We start from the raw sequence: 23,377 nt of genomic DNA, 5'->3' as shown, positions 1-23,377 counted from the left end.
GACACAAAATAGTTCTCAAAAGTCTAGTTCCTGGAGAGTAAGTAATGAAGATGAAGAGTATGCATTGCACTCTAGGTAGCAATCGTAAGCATGACAACTTCACAACAAGACTACAAAACTGCAGGCACAAAAATGCAAAAGCAGACAAGAGGGAAGTGTTTACACACACACACACACAGAAAAAAAAAAAAAAAAAAAAAAAAAAAAAATCAAACTTCTCAAACTCAAAATCCATAATCTCACAAAACTCAATTCTATACTTCTTAAACCACTTCAAAACAAAACTCCTTGAAATACACTAAGCCTCAAGAGCAATCACACTTTGTCAGTAACCACACAGTGTCAACCAAAAATCAGAAAAAAAAATTCAAAACAGAAACTCAATACAAAACTCAATGGAGTTAATTACTCTCAAAATCTCAAAATCAAATCAAATTTCTTCTCAAATCTCCACAACACTAAACTCACATAAGTAATTTCTCATTCCACAAAATCAAGTTTAACTTCTCAAAACAAATTTCACTTCCACTAGTATCAAAGTTTAAATTCCCTAAACTTATTTCACATCCACTTTTAAAATTACTACAACACTGCAACCAGTTCAACCAAAGAAAAAAAATTAAATTCAAAACCAAAGCAATAAAACTATTAAAGCTCAAAAATTGACAAAGTCAAAAAAAAAAAAAAAAAAAAAAAAAAAACTTTTAGATCACCGTTAAAACAAATGTTACACCACTCACTAGTAAACTCACTATAGAACTACCATTAAAACACTTGAAAAACAGTATGAGTATAGAGCAAGAATAATATCTTTTAACTACATTTCCAAAATTCCCAACAAAACCAGCTCTACTTTTCCAAAAAAATGTTTTCAAAATTCAAAACTCACAATTGCTGTAAAACACAAAACTCACTATTCTACAGTTTTCACACTTTTCTCAGACAGCAATAAATGTTCACAAAACTCACAACTAGGTAGAAAATTAATTACTCAAACTCAGAAAAGCTAAACAAGAAACTTCACTCCGGCTGAAAATTAACTTCTCCAAAAAAATTCAATGAATCCCTAAGTAAACTATCACTGGTCCCGCGAAACTTTACAAATCTAAACAAATTAACTTTAAGAAACAAACATTTCAGATTTCTCCAAAAAAATTAAAAATAAAAGTTTTAACTCAATTCTATTAGGCACAAATTTCATAAAATCTATTAACACACTTCAAGAAGTTTAAAAAATTTACTATTTCTAGAACACAAAAATACTGCTCTGACATAAAATCAATTAATTAAAAATTAGAAATCTCCAAAGCAATTATTCAAAATGTAATAAGTAAAATCAACCAACCCATTAACACAAATGCAATTCTCACCAAAACTTTAAACTAAATGATAAATGGATCAAACATCTAGGTGAGCGCAAAAATTTTATCATTTATAATCAAAAAATGTAATATTCATACACATAAAAGTAAAATAGAAATCAAATATAAAATAATACTCAAATAATATGCACAAAAATTATTCTAGTGGTCTGCCAGTCGCGAGGTCACGGCACCATTGTTGTGTATCTGAAAATTTTGCTGTGTTTTAATACTTTTTAAAACTCTGAGATTCATGGTGCCGATCACACTAACTCAAAAATATAATATAAAACATCATTCATAACATTTGTATAATAAATGAAAGGGTGGGGTTAAAAGATATTTTAATTCAAACTTGTCTTAAAATTCTAAAATCAAATTCCGCCTCATGTGGGGCAGTTTTGTCACTGTAAAATGTAATGCTGTGGTGAAATATTAATGCAAAATCACCATAGTACTCCCCATAGTATGGTCTCAGAGACAACGAGTATAAATTGCATGCCAATTGAACTTTTTTAATACAAAGTCTGGATATTTGAGCTACCAATCTAAATTTTTTAATGCTTAAAAAATCTAAGTATTTGAAGCTGTACTATAATAATGTTAACCCAAAATAACACATGCATTATTAAAATGCTCAAGAAGCAGAGAAAAATAAATAAATAAATATAAGACATACTTATTCCGGTAGCTGCAGCAATATGTTCTGATAGCCACGGAAATACATTTGTGTGGACAAATAACCTGAAAGACAAGACGAATAGAATATAGCTGTGAACAAATATATATTGCAGAAATGTACACTGTGGAAACATTCATCATTCCCTAACAAAACTTCAGGCATTCATTAGCCTTTGAATGCAGAAGTTTGCATGTAAAGATATGAAAATCTGTACAAGGTGATCTGAAAGTTATAGAAAAGGTAAACATTCAATAATTCGGAAAGTATAGACAGTAGAACGATGTGAATTTAACAGAAACGCACGAAGACACGGAAAGTTTTAATAACGAAGAATATTATAGTCAGAATAATTACATCTCTACTTGAAGTCATAGACGCAGAGAGGCCGTTCAGCTCTTTTGGCCATATTGAAAATGTTATTTGACCTTCTTCAGTGCTACGCAGAGTAGTCCACGTCTGAAGACTGTTCTAAATGAATGATAATTATCACGTTGGACATTTGAAATTTTAGCTACGTTACGAACTATGCTGAGCCACTGTACGATGTTCTGACGCAAACAAAGAACCACCTGTTAATAAAAAATTCAAATCTTCCGGCAAAAATTATTACTTACCATAACTATTCACTTACTTTTGAACAACTCTGTTTATTTGAGATAAAGTTCTAATTTTAAGTTGTAATAGCCACAGAAGTTTTCATTTTAATTTGATTATTTCCCGTTTCTATTTTGAGAATAGTAATATGCTTGTACTTAAGATTTTTGAAGTTTATGATTCCAAAAATAAATCCCTGTCACATGATTCTTATATAATGTTAATAATGCATAGTTGACTGCTCGTTCTTGTAACCATCTAACTAACATCATAAGCATCTACGTTAGACCCAAAATCTTATGACATATATTCATAAATAAACTATACTATTTTTTTAAAAAAAACTTACCCAAAATAATGCTGCGAAATGTTTTTCTTAATAATTAAATCTAACCTGTTAATAGATTCTAAACATTAATTTTTGTTCATTAGAGCACATATATTTTTATTAGTCTCTCCCTGACAAGGTTCTGAGGTCTCATTTTATGTGGCTAAAGATCTGAATCTAAAAATTATTGTGAAATAAATTATCTGACGAAAAAGAAAACTTTGAAAAGCTAAGCTTCCTTTAGGTTAAAGTTTTAGATTTTTGTTTGAATTACTTTTGGAACAGTATCTAGGCCAGTAATATTGCTGTTAATCAAAACTGAGACAGAATAAGGTAAATAAAGCAGGTAACCATCTGAAGTCGTGCTCACCAAATTTCCAAAAATTGTTGCAGTTCCAGAATGGATACTAATGATTAATTGTTCCAATGGATTCCATCGCTATAATATTATAAGTAATACATCACGAGAAATTTGAGTTACAACTTATGACGTTGTCTTTAAAAACCATTTGTTTGCTGCAAAATGGAGATTAGGTTTTCCAAAGCAGAAACGGATTTTTATGATTGAGTATTTTTTCGAGCAAATACGATAATAACAGCTTAAAAAACAATGTGGCCTTTAAAAAACTTCGAGAATCCGAAAAATATGTAGACGTCAGGTATATGGTTTGCTGGACATGGAAAGAATATGCTGAGGAATTTGGAGATAGTTTTTAGACAGTAGAAAAACGATTTTCAAAGCTGTGGTTTAGAAAGATTTAAGAAAAATTCTAAGTTCTACGAACGTTACAAAGTTATTATATAACGTTATTTACAAAGCGATATCGCGGAAGAATCGGAGTATTTGGAAGACTGAAGAAAAAGGTACTTTTTACTGCATCATTCTGTGATCAGAGAAAACAAAGAAACTTTGCGTTGTCTTCAACACGTCATCACATGCTAAAAATCAGCTGTCGTTAAACTGATTGCTTAGAAGCAGAACCTGACCTTTACCCAGACATACTTTAACTTTTGGTTAGATTTCGACGACGTAAGATTCGAATCACAGGTGATATTCAACAAGTTCAAATTTCGTCGGAGCCTAGTGACAGAAATGCAGTGAAATTCTTACCGAGGAGTAGCGTTTCTGAAAATCTTAAAATCTTATCGGGTATCTCGAGTAATCTTGGGAGCAAAGCCAAATACATGTTTACTGAAAACAACTATAAAAGTTCATATAAAGAAACACAAGGACTATTATCTCGAATAAGTTTCCCTTTTATACAATCTCTTGTGTGGGGACGACCTAATAGCAGGTACAGATATAATGTATGAAGCAACTGAAAAGGTAGAGAAAATACATTAATGGAAGGAGATTTTAATATGAGGGAATGAATAAAATTCTTTACAAAAAATCTGGAAAAAGAATGTAAAACACATTCGTTGTAGAAATAGCACGGGTTTAGGTTACACTTGGAAAACAGAAAAAGGCTCTTCATATTCAGATACAGTACTTACAAAAGAGAAGACGAAGTTCGGTGATAATATTACTGAGAAAGCTTCTAAACCTTTGGATGTTTAATTCCACCTCTAGGTTTTTTTAAATCAATAATTTTTATTGAAAGAAGCATGGAAATACGGATTTCAGTGTTATGAAATATTACTTCATGAATTGCGTATAATTTGGGAAGAATGAAAGTAAGAATTATCATAAATACAAAATGTAGAAATATCGAATTGTTTCAATAATTTGCAATAACAGCAAATAGAATATTTTCAGTTACTTTGCTTTGCAAATGCCAGTGAGAAAGCTCATGGCACTAGATATATTTTAGATTCCGGCAAGGTACAGGAGTAGAATTTCAATCTGTAATATTAAGTTCCCGAGGGACCTCACTGTAAAGATTCTCTTTGACAAGATTAGAACTCATAGCTGCACACTAATAAGAGCCAGAATTTGTGCAAAACAGAGAGATTCAAGAAAAATCTGTACTAGCGCCGTGGAGATACTGCTTAATGAACAAAAACTTAGCAGATGCCGTAATTAGAGGTGAAACTATCACAGAGTTGAAGAATAAGAATTGTTAGATTTGAAAAACAATGGTTGATGAAGAAAAACAAATTACTAGCCAAACGTATCCATAAGTTGCAGTTCTGAAGAAATTCAAATTGACAGGAAAATGTAAAGACACTTCAAGCAGGTTTTATATTAAATTCAAGAAAAAATAAGTTACTCAATTTGGAGAAATTTAGAAAACTTCATAAAGTTCTAAGAATTACAGCCTGGACAAAAGGTTATTTGAACAACCTTATAAACGAGAGTAAACAGAAGATTTGTAAGAATCGGAAATTTATTGGATTAAAAACGTACACCAATCATTTTTCTCGAATCAAATTAACTCGTTGGCAACTGGAAAACCTTTGACATGAAATTAGAAAATTAACGTGTCTGTAATTCATTTTTAAAAGCACTTCGCAATAGTGGAAGATTACATGCAGATATAGACTTAAACACCCTATAATTTTGGATGTTATTCAGCAAATTTAATAATTAAAGATAGTAAAGAGCAAAGTAACAGAAAAGTTAATAATAAAAGATAGTTAAATCAAGACAAATGAATCAAGATGCTACGCCTTTGCCACTAGACAGTGAAGAGAGCATTCCCATTTGAGATAACATGGACAGATTTTATAGAAACGTTATAAACAAAGCATAATGGCAAAGCTTATCATTTTGTTTATGTGAACTGTTACGCGCGATCTGCTTTTGGGATTGATTCCCAATTCGACTGCAAAAAATTTATTGCTAGCATCTGTAACATTCGTTGCTCAATGTATTCCTGGCAGCATAGTTTAGACCGACAATGCAAAAACGTTTGAAGGAGTCTAGAATGATTTTAAAGACTTATAGAATAAGATCGGATACCAAGGGTACAAGAATATTTTGGCAAGCAAGGGATTTCTTGCAGGTTTGTTAATTGAAAGAGCCGCTTGGCGAGGTGGCTTTTAGGAGCAACGTGTATGTTTCGTTCAATCATGACTAAAATCTCCCAAGAATTAGAAAAAATATATATAGAAGTGGACGCAAAGGTAATTTCTATACGATTTCAACTACCTATAACACAACTGTACTGAATCTGGTAATCTTTCACAAGCGCATTTTTTTGCGAGGACGTCGATTGCTTACCATACCAGAGGAAAAGCTTAACATAAATTCAACAAAGGATAAGCTAACCATGCGTTACAGACACAGAAAAATAAGAGAAAGAATCTGGCCAATGGACCAGACCATCTGATGGACCAGAGCATCTGAAATTTCTAAATTTTGATACAGGATGATAATGCCTCCAGATTATTTTGGAAATTAGGGAAATTCTTGCAAGGCTTGGAAGATTGTTGTTGTTGTCTTGTCCATATTACATGGAACAATGGTTGCGAGAGCTTACTCTAAAGAAAAGTTGGACTTCTATTTTCGACCCTCTTTTGAGGGAAAGTCTTTTGAGGCATGTTAGTCATTCTATGAATAATTGTTAAATTTTAAAGATACATTTTGTTGGTTTTAAATTAAAAACAGGAAATAATCTACTGAATAAATGGTGAATTACTGAATACCAACTGAAAAAAAATAAAAAAAAACGACGAAATGGGCAGTGCATGCAATGAAATAAAATAAAATAAATGGAAGAGAAGCGAAAAAGGAAAAGCGTTCACATCTAACGTACTCCCAGTAAAGTAATACTTTTAAATGGCGAATCCGTTGAAGTTTAAGTTTCCACTGAGCGAAGGCTGGAGCAAAGACTCAACTAAGTCCAATTATGCTGGACCGAGTTGAGCTGTCTACCAAAAGCATCAAATTTGAATAGTGGAAATAAAATCGATATTTTTAAAGCAAATCGTGATCAGTTTAGAAGAGCCTACTGAGAAAAATTAGAGAAGTTTAATTTGTTTTCAAGGCAGTAATGAATCATATATAGGTGATTGATGTAAATAAAAAAATCGTTAAACATAATGTTTTCAATAAAAGTATATAGTATGGGAATGCATTGGGGTAGTTAACGAAATAGAGCAGGAAAGTTAAAAATCAAAAGCTTGGCTTTACACAGCTGTGTAAAAATTAAAATATAAATTTCCCTATTTAGTAAAATAGATAGAAAGTGTGAATATTTACATATTTACAAATGTTATCCTTACGGTATTAATCGACTGTTGAGTTTTCCATTTGTCTCTTCTTTTGTAACATTAAAAAGGGGGTGTACTTAATGTTAAGTTTTTGGAATAGTTTGCTAATGTAATAGGCTGGGAATTTTATTTTCTTTGGTCTGGCAATAAGTAGTTTAATTTCGTTATGTATATTGCGTTATATATTTCTGACTTCATTGCAATTATTTTTAATTCAGTTGAGTTGGTTAAATTTTTTTTTTTTTTTTTTGGTAATTCAGTTGATTTAGTGGTCTTCTTTGGGAGATGTTTGATTTCCAGTTAATAAGTTAAATGATTTTAAAAGCAAGTAAACTGTTTTGGGAGAAATGTTTCTTTCAATAATGTTAAGGTCAAAATATACAATATATAAATGATTTCTTGTTTTATTTTTGTTTGTGTGTGTGTGTGATTTTTTAGGTTTTAGTCATGTGGGGTAAAATTTACATTTTCTCGTAAGTCCTTCTTTATTCATAGCAATTATATCATTAATATATCTAAAAATAAATTGAATTTTTTCTTCCTTCTTCAGAGTATTCGCAGTTTTGCACAAAAGTATGTTCTTTAACAAATAAATTAAGTTTGCATATGCAGTGAAGCAATTTTTGTTCCACTATGTATATGGTTAATTTGTTAGATTTCATTTATATTTTGAATACAGTTATTTAAGAGTGTTCAGTCAAGAAAGGTAATCCATTTGTCTTGTTTGATAACTTCCTTAAAACAAGGGAATTTTTTTTGTAATGTGATTAAGTTTTTAAAAATTTTCTTCCATGGTATAGAGGATTAGTATAGAAAATGTTGTATAAAGATTTTTAAAATCGTAGCAATTAATATCATGGATAATTTACATTGCTAATTTAATATGTAAGAAAAGTAAAGAATATGTAGAAGATTAAATTAGCAACGCAAATTTCCCTTCTCAATTCTAAAAATATTAACTTCTTTCTGCACTGCGTCATTGCTACATTAATCCATGTCATATGACTCTTAGATAATTCTGATGATGTAAATGGAACTAAAACTCTAACAGCCAATAGTAAATCTATAGCAATATAAACTATCCAATCAAAATGCATTGAGAACCAAAACTAACTCAGCTTGAATTAAGATTTCTTCCTGAACATAACGCATTGCTTCCTACGCTTTGGCTTAGCTGGAGTGCTGCCTGTCTGCTCCTTCTTTCTTATTGTAAATTTACCTAAAATGTAATGGGATAGGCACATGTAATGTGCCAAATTCACTGTGGCCACATGTTTGCTGAAATAAAAAATGAAGATTTAATTTGTCTTCGCCTCCACTATGGATCAACACATCTACGCCATCAAAATTCTGCTGGTCATTACTTCTATGTTTGTTTTTATCATATATATATATATATATATATATATATATATATATCATTATGTTTACATATACATATATACACATATATGTTATATAATGCTCGTGGAAAAGTTTAACTTGCAGAAATTATTTTAAAGATTAAGACTTTAAAACTAATTTTCCTCATAAATTTTCAAGCAGAATTGTAGACATAAATACTGTAGGATTACGTAAATCAAATATAAAACTTCCATCTCAGAAAAGGAGGGATATTCTGTTAGCATAAAATTATTTTCTTTAGAAAAAGAAACTGATGTTTAAACTTATGTGGGTAACATATCTCTTCTTAAATTATCTTCTCGAGTACTTTCTCTACTCCATCAACTAATATGAAAGACTGCACTTACACTATTAAGATTAATGTATGCTCATTCATTAATTATCAGTTCATTTAGAAATTTAGATTACCGATAGTTGAAATCAAAAGTGACTTTTTTGCTTGAGCTTTAATTCCTGAAAATGAAATTTTTCTCTATTCTTCCACAGATATTGGCAAAGTGTTTTTAAATATAAACTTTATTTTAGAATGATAGGTTTTTCGGATCTAGCATATCCATAGCTGAATGTCGCATTTCATATTACTATGAATTACTTAGATTATACACTTCTTATATTCAATAAGAATGATAATTAGGTAGATGTTTCTTTTCTGTTTACAGAGTGAAAGGTCATACATAATTTGTTAAAAGTTAGATTTTTTTCCCATCTAGGACTGGTATTGTTTAGTCATTGACTTTAATTTTTAGAAAATGTCTTCGAACAATGGATTATATTAAATAAAATTATATCGATAGTCCTTGATGTTTTGATTAAAATCTGCTCGAGTACAAGAAGGCATAGCCTATTTTTTCTAGGTTTTCTAAATGAGGGTCACTGTAAAAGTCAAGTGCGCATCTGATCAAAATTTAATGAAGCAAGGCTGATACGTCGAATATATTAGTTTATAAGAGTAAGGTTTACATTGTTATATATTAGCATTGTATTCTTATCTTTGCGAAATCCAGAGTGCAAACAATGGTGAATATGAATGTCATCAATTAGTATACTATTCATTTATCAATAACGTACCTTAAGCATTTTTTGAAGTAAAAATAATGTTTGAAAAATTAAGTCAAAAATGCTGCAGCTATATTCATTTACGCTGACAGGTCTTCAAACTGTAATCATTTAACACCAATTCACTTGAAACTGAAATGAATTAATTGACTTCTTTCTACCCTTGTTTTCTACTTTCTACCCTTTTAGTAATGTTTTAGTTATTAACTGGATTATATTTGAATTATATAACATCTAGGCTCAGGAGGTATTTAGTAATTACCATTTTTAGATTTTTTAGACAAACTACAGTGACTAATAAATAATATTAGTTATTGTTACTTGTATTTATCCGTGTATTCATTTTGAAACTTGTTGGTTTAGTTTTTTTTCTGACGATAATTCGTTCAGTGACGTTTAAAGGAAGAGAACAGCATGAAAGCTTGAGAACTATAAGCTACCGGCTGAAATTTTACGTAAGATTGTTTATAAAAGTATTCTTTCTGACGCATTTTCTTTACATTTGCCTTAGTAACTTATAGTTAGTTTTCTGACGCATTTTCTTTACATTTGCATTAGTAAACTTATCTATTCTGCGATCGTTTTCCTTTACGTAGCTCAACTAAAATTCACAAATTTATTTACATTAGACATCACGTTAGACGATATGCTTCTTGGGTGGATTAGGAGCTTTTACGAAACCATTCCGTTAAGTCTAATCATGTTACTAAAGTGGAAAGCTTGAATTTAAAAAAAATTAGAAAGGCACAATCCTTTTTTCTATATTTTTCCGAAAATATTTGCTTCACTTTGAGGTGTGATACGTAAAAATAACTTAAAATTTTATAATTCTGTTTGCATTTTAATGAGTAATTATTCAAGCATTTTCATTCCAAAGTTCTTAAGGAAAAAGAGACTAAACATTTTTTTAAAATACTTTTCACAGAAAGGATGCTTAACGTCATAAAAGAAAGTAATGAAGTATAACTATAATGAAGTAATATAAGAAGAGTGAGGGTAATACTTATATTTACAATCTAAATCGAAACAGTATTGTTGCGTGCGCACGGGTTCGTAACAGATTGAATGCACAAGTCCGATAAAAGGATAATAAAATGTATTCTTATCAAAAGAAATATAACAGAACGCTGGAAATTTTTTCAGAAATATTTGTACAAGTGTTCACAATAACACGCAGTAATAATGAGTAGTTATACTTTAAACTACTAAAACCGTTAACTAAAACGCACAGCACAGAGAAAGCTAGTCGAATCAACAATAACAACAGCACCTAACTAAACAACTGAGCTAAGATGTCTCTCTCCGGCTTTTTAAAGTTTTCAATCGGTCGCGAGATATTTCTAGTAATTTCTTTGCTTCTCGAGATTTCTGGAAACCAACAAGCGTATAAAATAACGGTTACAGCTAACAACTTAGTCAATTACATTTATTTACTTTCAAAACAAATGAAAGAGAAATTTATATATTCAATGTTCAATGCACGTACTCCTAATTTTTAATTTTCTGGCGTAGCCTTCTCTTAAAATTTATCTCGCGCTGCATTGCAAGAGGAAACACAACAGTTTTAATTATAATTCTACTAAAAATATCTAACTAAATACAAAATTCGTAACAGTATGATAGTACAAATAACTTCTACATGTCCCAAATAAATGGCCAAACTGTCAAAATACTGGGGGACATAAACAAATCATGCAACAAAATTTAAAAAATTGCTCCTGGAATAATATAGAATTACTTAACTGAGATACTCCGACTACTAAATCTAAATTACTCTACGAGTGCAAATTATTTTAAGATACGGGTACTGATTTCAGGATGAAAAGTGCGCGTGTTTTGGATTTTGACTATTATACAGGTTTAACCAATCATAACCAGGCTTAAAAACAAAACAAGGGCTAAATGCTAACAAAGTGGATATATTCAAATCAGAGTTGATAATAAAATATAATCCCCACTTCATAGTTACTAAAATGTTACACTGGACATTTAAAACATTAAACCCGAATGATTAATGAGTGCCGTAGTTACACTTCAAACTACTAAGAACATTAAACACAAGGCAATGCAAAGCGAAAGCTCGCACGCTGATCTCTCAAAAATTTGAGCTCAGTACTCTAAACTAAACGCTTTCCGGTCTTATATAGTTTTCCTCTAGCCGCTAGAGAAATTTCCAGCAGCTGGATTTCTGGAAATTGCTGGAAGACATACACAGTTACATGAGGCCGAATATATTTATATAGGACTTGATGCAGTTACACTTACACAGGGATCAGACCAAAATATCGCCAAATGGTTACCAAGCCTGGCGAAGTTTTCGCGATTTCTCGCTAAATTTGGTGATAAAAATTAGTTGCTAGGGTTAGACATATCCCTCAATATTAAACGGACTTCCTCTATAGCCCTATTTTTCTGGCGATTCTTTGCTTTTTGAGGCCTTTCATGCTACATTATACCAGAGATGCTACAATTCGTGTATAATTTCACTAAAATTATTTACATATATAGAAAATTTGTAATAATGTATTTATAGTAAACTTATCTATATTTATAGTAAACTTATCTATATTTATAGTAAACTTATCTATATTTATAGTAAACTTATCTATTATTGCGTTTAAGAAAGCTGTAAGAATACATTCCGGCCTGATAGAAAGCAAGTTATACGAAACATTTTCTTGCCGATATATAAAAACAAAAATCATCAGTTGAAAAAAAGGATTGGAGAAGGACTCTTGAAAAAGAGGCGAATTTTGATATTCGTTTTGTCACAATCGGGAAGCACCCACTAATCAAATCAAATTAGAAATTATCAAAATCAAAATTAGAAAAGTAATTTGATTTTGATAAGGCTTAATTCTTGATGGCGAACAAAAGCATAATATTAATAAGCGTAATATTAAGTAATACAATCCTTCCTTTTAGACGTGCCCTTCGATGGCCGTTTATTTTAATTAAATGTTTGTGTTTCTTTTAATTTATTGCTTTTCATTTGGCTTGCTTTCCATGAGGTAATAAATATATTTTTACATTTTATTTGTATTAATATTTTTATTTATTTATGTTATTTGCAGTAGCAATAAACGTGCTTTTATGGATTTTTATTTTCTGGCGTTTCTATTTTGATTGTTTTTCAATCATATATACATGTGGATAAGAAATACTGTTGCAGCTCTTATGAAGTTTGAAAAAATTTAGTTCGTTATTAAAAATTAGTTACAGAAAACTTCGAAATTTTTTAACTCTCAGCCAGAAATAATTTTTCATTTAAAATCTTGAAAAATATTATCTTGATAAATGCACAACTATTCTAGTATCAGCATAAAATTCATAATAATATTCATACAGCAAATTTGTTTTTAGATTAACAAGCTATGCATAATCTATCAAAGTCCTGGATCAAATAATGCAGTTAACATCTTTCATATACTAATTCAGAAGTCAAACAACAAAAATCAGCGCTATATTTAAAAAATTTTTGCAGGACTAGTTTCGATGGCGGTAAAACCATTGAAACTAGCCCTGCAAAGATTTTGAAAATATAACGCCGATTTTTGTTGTTTGACTTCTGAATTAGTATTTGTTCGGAGTGTTATTGTGTCTTAATCTTTCATATATTTAAAAAAAGGCTTTCCAACGAATTAGCAAAATAAATGCAGCACTGAAAGCAAGCATACTGTTGTAAAAGAAACGTAAACCTCTTCTAAATTTACAAGATCTCTGTAGCTTATGAAGATCAGGACAACTGTCACTCATGCATCTCGTTTAAAGAATTGAGTGAGAAGCATTTTAGATTATTAAACTTCTAAATCTTCCTTCGAAACGTTTTTACATATCATTACGGGTGTTTACTTATACATTTGCAGTTACATTGTGATCTTTCTGAGTCATAGCGTAATCTTGAGACTGATGATGCTGATTCTGTTTTCCCTTAGGCATTTTCATAATATATTCAAATCCATTCAATTTTTCCCTTATCAAATAAATCAGAAATGTCTTAAACTATGATGCTTGAACAACTTCTTAAAGCACAATAATAGTTTTTCATCTTTGTCTTTAGAAATTTTTCTCTCTTATACCTTTTTAAACTTATTTCTCACTCAAAATTTTGTTGTTATTCTTATTTTTGTTATTTACTTCGTCTTAAACAGCGCAATTTTGATTCGCAGGAAGTCCCGAGGGTTGATTCTTAGGTTCATGAGATTCACCGAGCAAGTTTTTTCACTACTAAACATGATGCATGTGAATTTGTCCTTTGTTGAAAAAATATAGTATAAAATAAAGGCGCGTGTTTTAATATTATGAATGAAAATGTTGCATTAAAAATTAGAATGGGCTTTAGAAATTAAAAACTGTAGCTATATATATCCAATAAAATTATTCATAATCATATTTTGTTTCATTAAGAAAGTAAAAGATATTGACAATTAAGTGATCATATACTGAGTGAAGTTGTAGAGATGGAACTGAGCATGAAAGTGCATTTCATAATTTTCAAGAAAACACCTTTCAGTTACTATTACACTTAAGTCAATTTAGAAATCGTTTTATATTCCGTTTAAAAAAGGACAGACAAATTACACAATTTCAATATAAATATAGAATTAATACCAATCCAATTAAAAGTGGGAAACTTTCTAACAGGACAGAAAGGCAGAAATTAAAAATAATTGAGTCAATAATTTGGAAAGAAAATTTTAATAAATATAAATTAATACAAAAATGAAATGAAATTCACGTAATATTAAGTAATAAATGATAATTCTTTAGTCTTTAACAAGAATCAGCTGAATGAATTATCAACAGAGCAACGTTTCTGAATTACATCTGAATGAATTGCAAAGGTAATCAAAGAAATCCAATTTATAATATTTAAATGAAATTTAAAATAATTACATTTATTTCAGTTTTGGTTTACAAGTTATTGGTTCAACTGTTTTAAATTTCTGTCTTCCTGCTTGAAAATTTGCCTCATTTGGTTGATAATAATTATATATATTTTATATCTTTCCTAAGTAATAAACTTCGCAACATTTTGCGTGACATTAATAGTACTTATTGAGTCAATATTATTCAATTTTTGATCTATTTATGTACATCAGTGCTTAAAACAATTTATTTAATTTCAAAAAAACACGTTTATTTTTCATGTTTATATTTATGCACTTAATTATTTAATTATTTTGTTACTGTCAAAGTTTTGAGAAGAAAAATATTTTTACTATTACATTTGATGAGATATATCTTAAAACTTAATAGTAACTACACTCCTCAGTTTATATATTGTCAGCACATATAATTTAAGCATTTACATAATGGCTATGTAATAACAGAACATTAATGATGTAATAGTAATAAAATAATTAATCACTTACATAATTAATTTGCTCCACAGCCAATTCATTATTTTCCCAAAATGACATAAGGGCTGAAAAACAGAAATAGCAATTAATTGTGATGCTTTTAACTGGAATATTTTTTCTAAAACTCCTTTCGCCCACCAGCGGCCGAGTAGTAAAGTCGCTGAACACTGTTAGTTCGTTCCGAGGTTCGAATCCCGCGAACGGGCTGGCTGCATGGGCGTTTTCGTGGTTTTCCCCATGTGTAACGTGTATAGGAGCCAATTTTCCTTAGAAAGTCCTCCACGAAGGCATCCCTCCCCTTAGGCAAATAATCCTAGTGTGCTTTGCCATGATTAAATAAACCAAACTAAAAACTCCTTTCATTTAAATTTTTATTTCTATTGTTGTACTTATTTAGGTTTTAACACAAACCATAGTACGTTATGTTAAATGTTAACCTCAAGAACATGTGTTTAAATTGGAAAATACTTTTCTCAGATAAATGAAAAGCATTAGGTCAATCTGACCTATGTACTTGTGCTTTGTGCATAAAAGTTCACACTTACATGGAACTGCGGAATGAACATACCAATAATTTTTAGATGCCAGAATGTTAATACATTTCGAAAAACTTTACAGGAAGAGAGTATGTGGTTTACGTGTGCATCTGCGAAACCATACATCAGTACTTCACAAAACAGCATGTTCCAATTTTCCATATATGCCATTTGTATGAATTACCCCTCTCCCCAACACATGATTTGGAATTTGGACGAATGTTATTTAGAAGAGAAATTTAAATGTTAGCATATGGAGATTTTAGAAAATAAAAAAGTAAAAGTGGTTTCCCCCCCATTTCTCTGGCTACTTTTGGTACTGATTTTGGAGTCCCATTATGGAAATCTCTAATACTTTTCTCCGAGTCCAGCTCTGAATATTTGGCATTTCATTTTTGTTAAAACTTTGTGCTTTAAACACTATTTTATGCAGCCATACACATTAATTATGCATGCTCATTAAATTTGAGTTGAAGACACATAGACATAACATTTCTCTCTAAGAAATGAAAGCCAACTGCAATCGTCTTAGGTAAGCTTAGCGCAACCAATAGTTAGAACATTTCATGATTTAGGTTGGAATACACATTTCCACATTAATATTAGCAAGCAAAAAGACAGGTAGTACGGAATAAAGGTCTTTCTGAGAAGAAGACTTGGTATTTATCATTATCCCTACAGCTATTTGTAACTGAATAAGCTGAAGTACAGATGAACTTCCGGCTGCACCTGGAGTCATCGAACCTCGAAATTGCCAGGAACAAGTAAGTATAGACGAGACAGCACTTTAAACTTAATTTAAATATTCACGTCAGATGAAATGGGTGAAATTTTTTCTTCTCTTTTTCTTACTATACATTTTTTACAGTTTTACTAGCTGTGTATAACTGAGTAATTTAACTATTCTTATGCGAATGTGCTATCTTAATCCACACTCCAGGGACTACTTACAAGCATAAGCATGCGACACTATTTGTTTTTTCCTGGCATGACTCCTTGCATCTTAAATGTATCTTAGTTTTTACAAAAATTTTGAATTCTGCAGATACCCTGACTTCACTATTTTAGTTTATTTGTTCTACATTATCTGTTTTAGCTTTTATTGCTGCAATATTGGGAACAGTTCTTTTTGTACTGTAGCATTCTAAATTTTTAATGCTTGCATTTTTAGTCATTTTTGTAAATATTATTGTTCTACTTACTTATAACGTTACATTTTTCAGTTTGTATGAAGTTTATCAGTGTTTCAGTATTTTCTCCCTCTTTTCCGAGTGCCTTCAGGGTGTAACTGGAAGCATGTCCAACACATAATCGGGAAATGCAGAGTTCGAATCTCGGCGAAGAAACGACCCATTTTTCACTTCTCCTGCTTCAAAAGAACCTATTGACTTGACAAGTGGCGGCCGAACTAAAAGGTGGTGAATGATAATTCGCTGTAAGCAAGATTTGTCGATTGGTTCTCATTCCCATTCGCCCTCTAAAAGGAGAAGTGTATAAGGTATTTTCTACTTTCTTTCCATTGCCTTCGTGGTAGAACTAGAAGCACGTTCTATGCGTAATCGGCAGGTCAAGAGTTTGAGTCCCGGCAAGGAAAATGCATATTTTTTACGGCAGGTGCTTCAAAACAATCTGATGAATCTACACTTTTTATTGCTGTACAGCGGACATTACTGCTGATGACCACATTTCATAATCTGTATTGTGTAGCATTTTTATTCTTTTTGCCTTTTATTGATTAAGTTGGATAAATTATGCATTTATTCAAGATCTGTTGATAGATTCTGTTATTGTTTTAAAACTGAATTTTATTTGCTGTGTTATTACTAATAACATTTTTATTTTCAGTTGCGTAAATTTTCAACAATATTTTACTTCCCAAGTTTATCTTTAGCTTCAGCTAAGGCTAACGCAATTTTCAGCATATTGCTATTAAACCACTTTATGCCATGTTTTATTCTAAAATTATTAGTTTTGTGAAAAATTTGGATTTTAAAATATTTTGACAGAATATTTTTGTCAAAAGTAGATGTATTTTTTAACTGATGTACTGCTACAAGTAAGTCTTTTACATTCTTTTAGGGTAATTTCTTAGAATATTCCCAGAAAATGTTTAGAAAGTAAAACTTACAGTTTTAAGAATTGAAGCTGGTCCAGATGAAGTAATTTCGTCAATGCATATTGCTTGATAGTCGAACATTCGCACACTGAAAAGAAAAGACATGAATGATAAAAATTTCCTTTTTTACATTTATAAAAAATGGAAATTAGGATATTTTAATTCCTTTATTTAAAAAATTCCTTTCGGAAACTATATTTAATAATTATTTTTAACGTTAAATAAAAATATAAACCTACACATAAATAAAGATGAAAAATTAATCACAGGTTTTCATTTTTGACTTGAATCTGTGTTGATAAACACATTGAATCATTATTTCTTTGTATTTAAAGAAAGACAGTTAACTTTAAAAATATGTGCCATTTTATTATGTATTTCGTTAAATGGAATTTTAATAATATTTGAAGTTGATTAAACCGTGCACAAAAGGGAATATATCATTATTAATTTTAAATCAGTAAATTTGGGAAAGTTTTTAATAGTAATACATTTTAATCGATTTTATGTTAGCAGATACTGAATGAAAACCAGAGATTTAGAGAGAGACTGAACTAAAGAAAACGGGTACTATAGAAAAACCAAAGATACGGATATTATAGAGGACAAACATTTTAATTTTCTTGATTACTTTGTGATTAAGTTATCAATTATTTTGTATAAATCTTTTATGCATGTAAGAAAATAGATATTATTACTAAAAGTCAACAAGTTTATTTAAGCGTCTCAAAGTACATTGGACTTTCACTCAACTTAGATGGAATAACAGAAAGAAATATGTTAAATAAAAATATGTTGTTATGAATGTACCCAGATGAACAGCTTAAAATTCAACACTATGACAGAAAATGGACAGTTCAGTTTGAATATTTATGAGCTAAATATTAACTTTAACATTAGTTTTAAAGGTAGTATTGATAATAACACTATATATTTTTTATACAATGGGGACTTTGAGGAATAATTTGTTTTTGCATCAAAAACTAAAATTGCCTGGCTTTTTTATTACAGCAATAATTTTAGAAATACTACATTGTAAAGTTTTTAATGCGAAGATCCGTACATATTTCCTCAAAAATTTGACTTAACAAGCTATTTTCTGTTGTTTCAAATTATTTTGATTGTAGCTCCGTACTTCAGTCTAAATTTATTTAAAGTGGAATCTGAAACAATTTTCGCAGAAGTTTTTTTGAGGGAAATTATTTTTACCTACTTCGAAAATTGATCAGCAATCAGGAGTGAATATCTATTTTCATTTTTTTCACTACGTGGGTAGGGACCTACGAAGATAATGATGATGATCACTTTGTATATTGCGACTGAAGAAGTCAGATTTGATAGACTTAAAAAAGGGAATTTGACAGTGCCTTTCAGTACAGCAAAAATAGCGAGACAGAAATGTATTGATTAAATTCGATATTTAGAAATAAGCGCAGAATTTTAAGGAGTGGCCAGTTAGAGGGCAGAAATACATAGAATTACAGAACATTGTGGTTGAATATCATCACTGGAAGTTTTATATATAAATTTGTTTCATCATCTGAATCTTTTCCCAAAGCTTTAATAAATTATAACTAAATGAAAATAAATTAACAATTTTGTAACACTTTAGAAAAACATCAGTAAGTTTCATGTAATTCTTTTTTCTTCTTTCATGCTGAAAAGTAACTACGTTTGCAATGAATAATGAATTTTGAAACAAAGTTTTCACGACTGTACAGATCTATTTAAGGAAACTATTTTTATTTATACTTGTTGTAAAGACCTAAAAATATTTAAAGTTCTTATTTTTGTGTCACACTTTTCGTGTATATCTTTATAAGTTTAAATACCATATACGCTGCAACTGAAAATTAATTGTAGAGCTCCTTTTAGCTAAAAAACTAAAAGAAATGGTATAATTAATCTATTAACTAAAACGAATGGTAGGACTAAACTGTCTTATTATTAATATAAAAATACATTTTAGTGTTATTAAATTGCACTAGGAAACAAAAGCTGGAAAATAATTACAAGAGCTTTTTAATATCTGACCAAGTGCAAAATAAGTAAATAAACACACTTGCAACACACTTGCAAAATAAGTAAATACATTAATACATTAAATAAACACACTTGCAAAATAAGTAAATACATTAATGATTTTCATGAGTTCAGCTTGAATAATGGACATCTACTAAGCTAAGAAGAATTAAAGTGAAACTAAACCTAATGCAAAAACATTTTTCCTTCAAACTAAATTCCTAGATCTCTTGTGCGGACAAACAAAAGTTTGACTTCTTTTAGATGTTCTAAGCAAACAACCCCTCCAAAAACTAGAGCAGCGGACAACAAATTTTAAATAATAAAATATTCTTTATTTATAAATTAGAATTTTGGGGATTATTAAACGAGCCTCTTACTCGTAAACATAATATTTACTAAACTATGGTGACAGATAATATGCAACTCTAGAATGAGGAATACGTTAAGAGTGATTTATAAGTAAGGTGTCTTATTGCATAACGTCGCCAGTGGTTTGTGAAGAAAATATGTTTTTTTGACAGCTGCGACTCTTAGAGCCGAATATGCTTGGTTTCATTTCATTGTTCACCTCCATGAAAGTGGCATTCGTTAGTCATAACTGGTACTTCTGAGTTATGCATAAAGCAGAGGTCGGTTGTAACGTCTAATTTTCTTGGATAGTATAAACTGCTACTAAACCTTGGAAGTCTGTTAGCGACTTATCGCTAAGACTAGAAGATGAATACAGCAGAAGACCCTTTTATTGAACTCACTTATTTACTGACGGCACAGTCTTTGTGCTTAAAAATCCACCCACCATTAACTTGTGAAGATAAAACTAAAGATAATAGTAAACTAAACTAAATTGAAAGATAAGCTAGTAATTCAAGATTCCACAAATTAATTTAACTTATCAAGTTGACTTAAAAACAGTAACACCGGCCTACACCGGCATGATATTAAACTTCTGCGACAAGAATGAGAAGCCGAGTTTCAGAATTTAAACAGCTAGTAAAAACAAAAACGTGCGCACTCAGGAATGAAACACGTTCTATGGTGAAAATCAACTAACCTTTCCGATACTTCAGTTTAAACACACTCTCGTTAACTCTAACTCATTTACATCCTGGCTAGGAAAAGCGAAAAAAACAAGAAATGATGGAAAATGCTAACAAATTAAAAAAATAACTGATAGTAAAAATAATATAAACTTCACACGGTAATACTATCTGCAATAATAAACATGGTCAAAGGCCTGTAAAATATTCTGATTAAGAAAAACACCATTATAGGGGGAAGTGAATCTTAACAGCAACAACCGTGAGTAGATACATCAGTAATGCTTGGGCTTCATCAAAATTGCTCTGTGGAACGCAACTCGCAAAACTTTAATAACAAGTAAACTGACTTTCATGACTTTATTACTAATCAGGATGTGGACTCATGCAACATAATGAAGACACAAGCTAGTTCATTCCAAAAATTTGATAATTACTACTGCTGGATTATCTCAAAAGTACAAGTCAGAACATTTTCAAAAACGCCTGGGGAAAAATATGCTCCGTTTTATTGATATCTTCTGTTATCTTATCCTAGAAGAAGATTTTATTGGTCAAGGCATCTCATTCTCTCGCAATTGTAACCATGATTATTGCACGTTTTAAATGAAACATATTTCTGCTTTGTTGCATAACCACGGTACTTTTCTTTCAATTTCTTTCAACCCTTGTGAACTTTGTGTATCTTCAAATGTTTTTTAACATATCTAAAGCGTTATATGTATTTAAAGAACTATTTAAACATTAATATAATTCTCTCTCCCTAGAGATGTCCTTCGAGGTCCTTACGAAGATGCGACGCCAGTGCTACATTTCTGCCTATATCTAAATTAAAAACCATAAAAACTTTGATATCAAAAATATCAAAGTATCAGGTTTTTGACAGTTGGAATTCGCCAACAGAAATTCGCAAATATTTTTATAGCAGTTTAGTGTCATTGTTATATGACTGTGACCAAAGGAAATCCATGAAATATCATCATCCGAATTCTCCGGATCTCAAGAAATTTAAAACTGTTTCTTCAGTAAATAAACTCATGTTCATTATATTTTGGAATGCAGTGGGTGAGATTTTTATAGAAATTTTGCCTAAGAGCCTGACAATTAATCCTGACAATTTATTCCGAAATGCATTATGAAACCTTATCAGCATTCAAGCAATGCATTTGTATAATCAGGCTTGAGAGCAGAAACGTTTCGCTTTTGCATTATGATAGTGCAGGGCCGCATTGTAGAAGATGTATAACAGTAACAAGCTTGAAATGTACACTCGTTCAAAACTCTCTTTACAGTCCAGATTTGGCATAGCACAATTTTAGTTTCTCAACATTTGAAAAATATATTGGAAAGTCAATATGTTTTATTTAATGCTAAAACTTAAGTGTCTGTGCTCAGATAGCTCAAAACAAACCACAAACATTCTTCATGTGAAAGCACTAAAAACACTGATCACACTTTTGGAAAAATGTATAACAATAAATAGAGATTTTGTAAAAAAATATGTAATGTTTAGGAGAAATCATTTTCCAATTGTTTATATGCAATTTTCATTATTTTAATTTGTTGCAAACTTGTATTATACGATTGGAGAATTTATTTATAAGTCATCCCTCGTATTTGTTAGATTATCGAACATTTTTTTTCTGCGAGCTGAATGACTATAGATAAACTTTAATTACGATAATCTTTAGCAAAACATGCCAGGAATAAAAATTATGAATTTATTTTACATTTAGTTAAACTTATAAACTCTTAAACGTGATTGAATTAAATAATTTTAGGGTAGCTATTGAGTTAAAATATACTAATATGACTCCTCCAAATTCACTGAATTGTGTCTTGCAGTATGAACCTACTTTTGCATTCCTTATCGAAACAAAGTTCAGAGCTGCACTTCAGACATTTTGTTAATATGGTATTACAATACAATCATTAAATCATTCTTCTTTGTTTACTAAACTTTGACAAAACACATAAAGGCTGCAATGTCTATCTTTCTAATTACTGACGAATAATTCAAGAGTGGTAGAACCAAAGGGTCTTCTACGTCCTGCCACGCTTCCGCCAGTATTTCTAGAAGACTTTTGTATAAACAGATTCTAAATACTTAAGATGCTATAATTACAAATATGCACACTTTATCTATGAATCGAACTTGAGCCCAAATACTTGGGAATCAATTAACCTTAACAAAGCATTCTACCCGGGTAGGCGATTCTTTTAAATTGATAGCAGGAGTAAATGAATATTTTAACTTTATTTACATACAATATATGAATTTATGTTTGAAGGTTATGCCGAAGGGCTGGGTTAATCCAATAAAGATAAGGAGAAATTAGTTAAAACAGAATCCGAAGCTCTAGTTTCAATGTTTCAAAATGATTATTTTTCAAAGCGTTGGGACTCTTATGGAATTTTGTGCATTTATATATTTTTCATCATCTCTCAGTACAAGAAGTTATTAAATATGGATTGACTTTATTACTGAAATTTGTAATAATAATGTTTATAATGTGAAGAAACACTGGCCAGAAATTTGAAAGAAAGCTTTTCAAAGAGTACGTATTCATCGCAAAAATATGGATAATAACAATACGCCAATCTTACCTTTACAATTGGCGAAATTTCTGTTAAATTTCGTTCGTAAACAAAATATATGACACCTACTTTCCGAAAACTGAGTTCCAAGCAATTTATTTTTCTCTTATGTACAACAT

At 30.4% G+C, this 23,377-nt stretch overlaps 1 protein-coding gene across 4 annotated transcripts in view; it reads right to left on the bottom strand.

The window, feature by feature from the left end:
• The window catches only part of stj (voltage-dependent calcium channel subunit straightjacket), a 617,416-nt gene that overhangs the window by 15,825 nt on the left and 578,214 nt on the right, over nt 1–23,377 (bottom strand). For all 4 annotated transcript variants that reach the window (XM_085809254.1, XM_085809252.1, XM_085809253.1 and 1 more), the window contains 3 exons: nt 17,611–17,686; nt 14,959–15,011; nt 2,041–2,105 (listed from right to left, as the gene is read on the bottom strand). In XM_085809254.1, the coding sequence (XP_085665380.1) occupies nt 2,041–2,105; nt 14,959–15,011; nt 17,611–17,686 (194 nt within the window). The remainder of the gene's footprint in view (nt 1–2,040; nt 2,106–14,958; nt 15,012–17,610; nt 17,687–23,377) is intronic.

Source organism: Stegodyphus dumicola, chromosome X2 (genome assembly GCF_044657685.1).
Source record: "Stegodyphus dumicola isolate Sdum_Otavi_A_Nest chromosome X2, ASM4465768v1".
Taxonomy (NCBI): Eukaryota; Metazoa; Arthropoda; class Arachnida; order Araneae; family Eresidae; genus Stegodyphus; species Stegodyphus dumicola.
The sequence above is the reverse complement of the archived record's forward strand: the minus strand, read 5'-3'. Positions and strand labels throughout refer to the sequence as shown.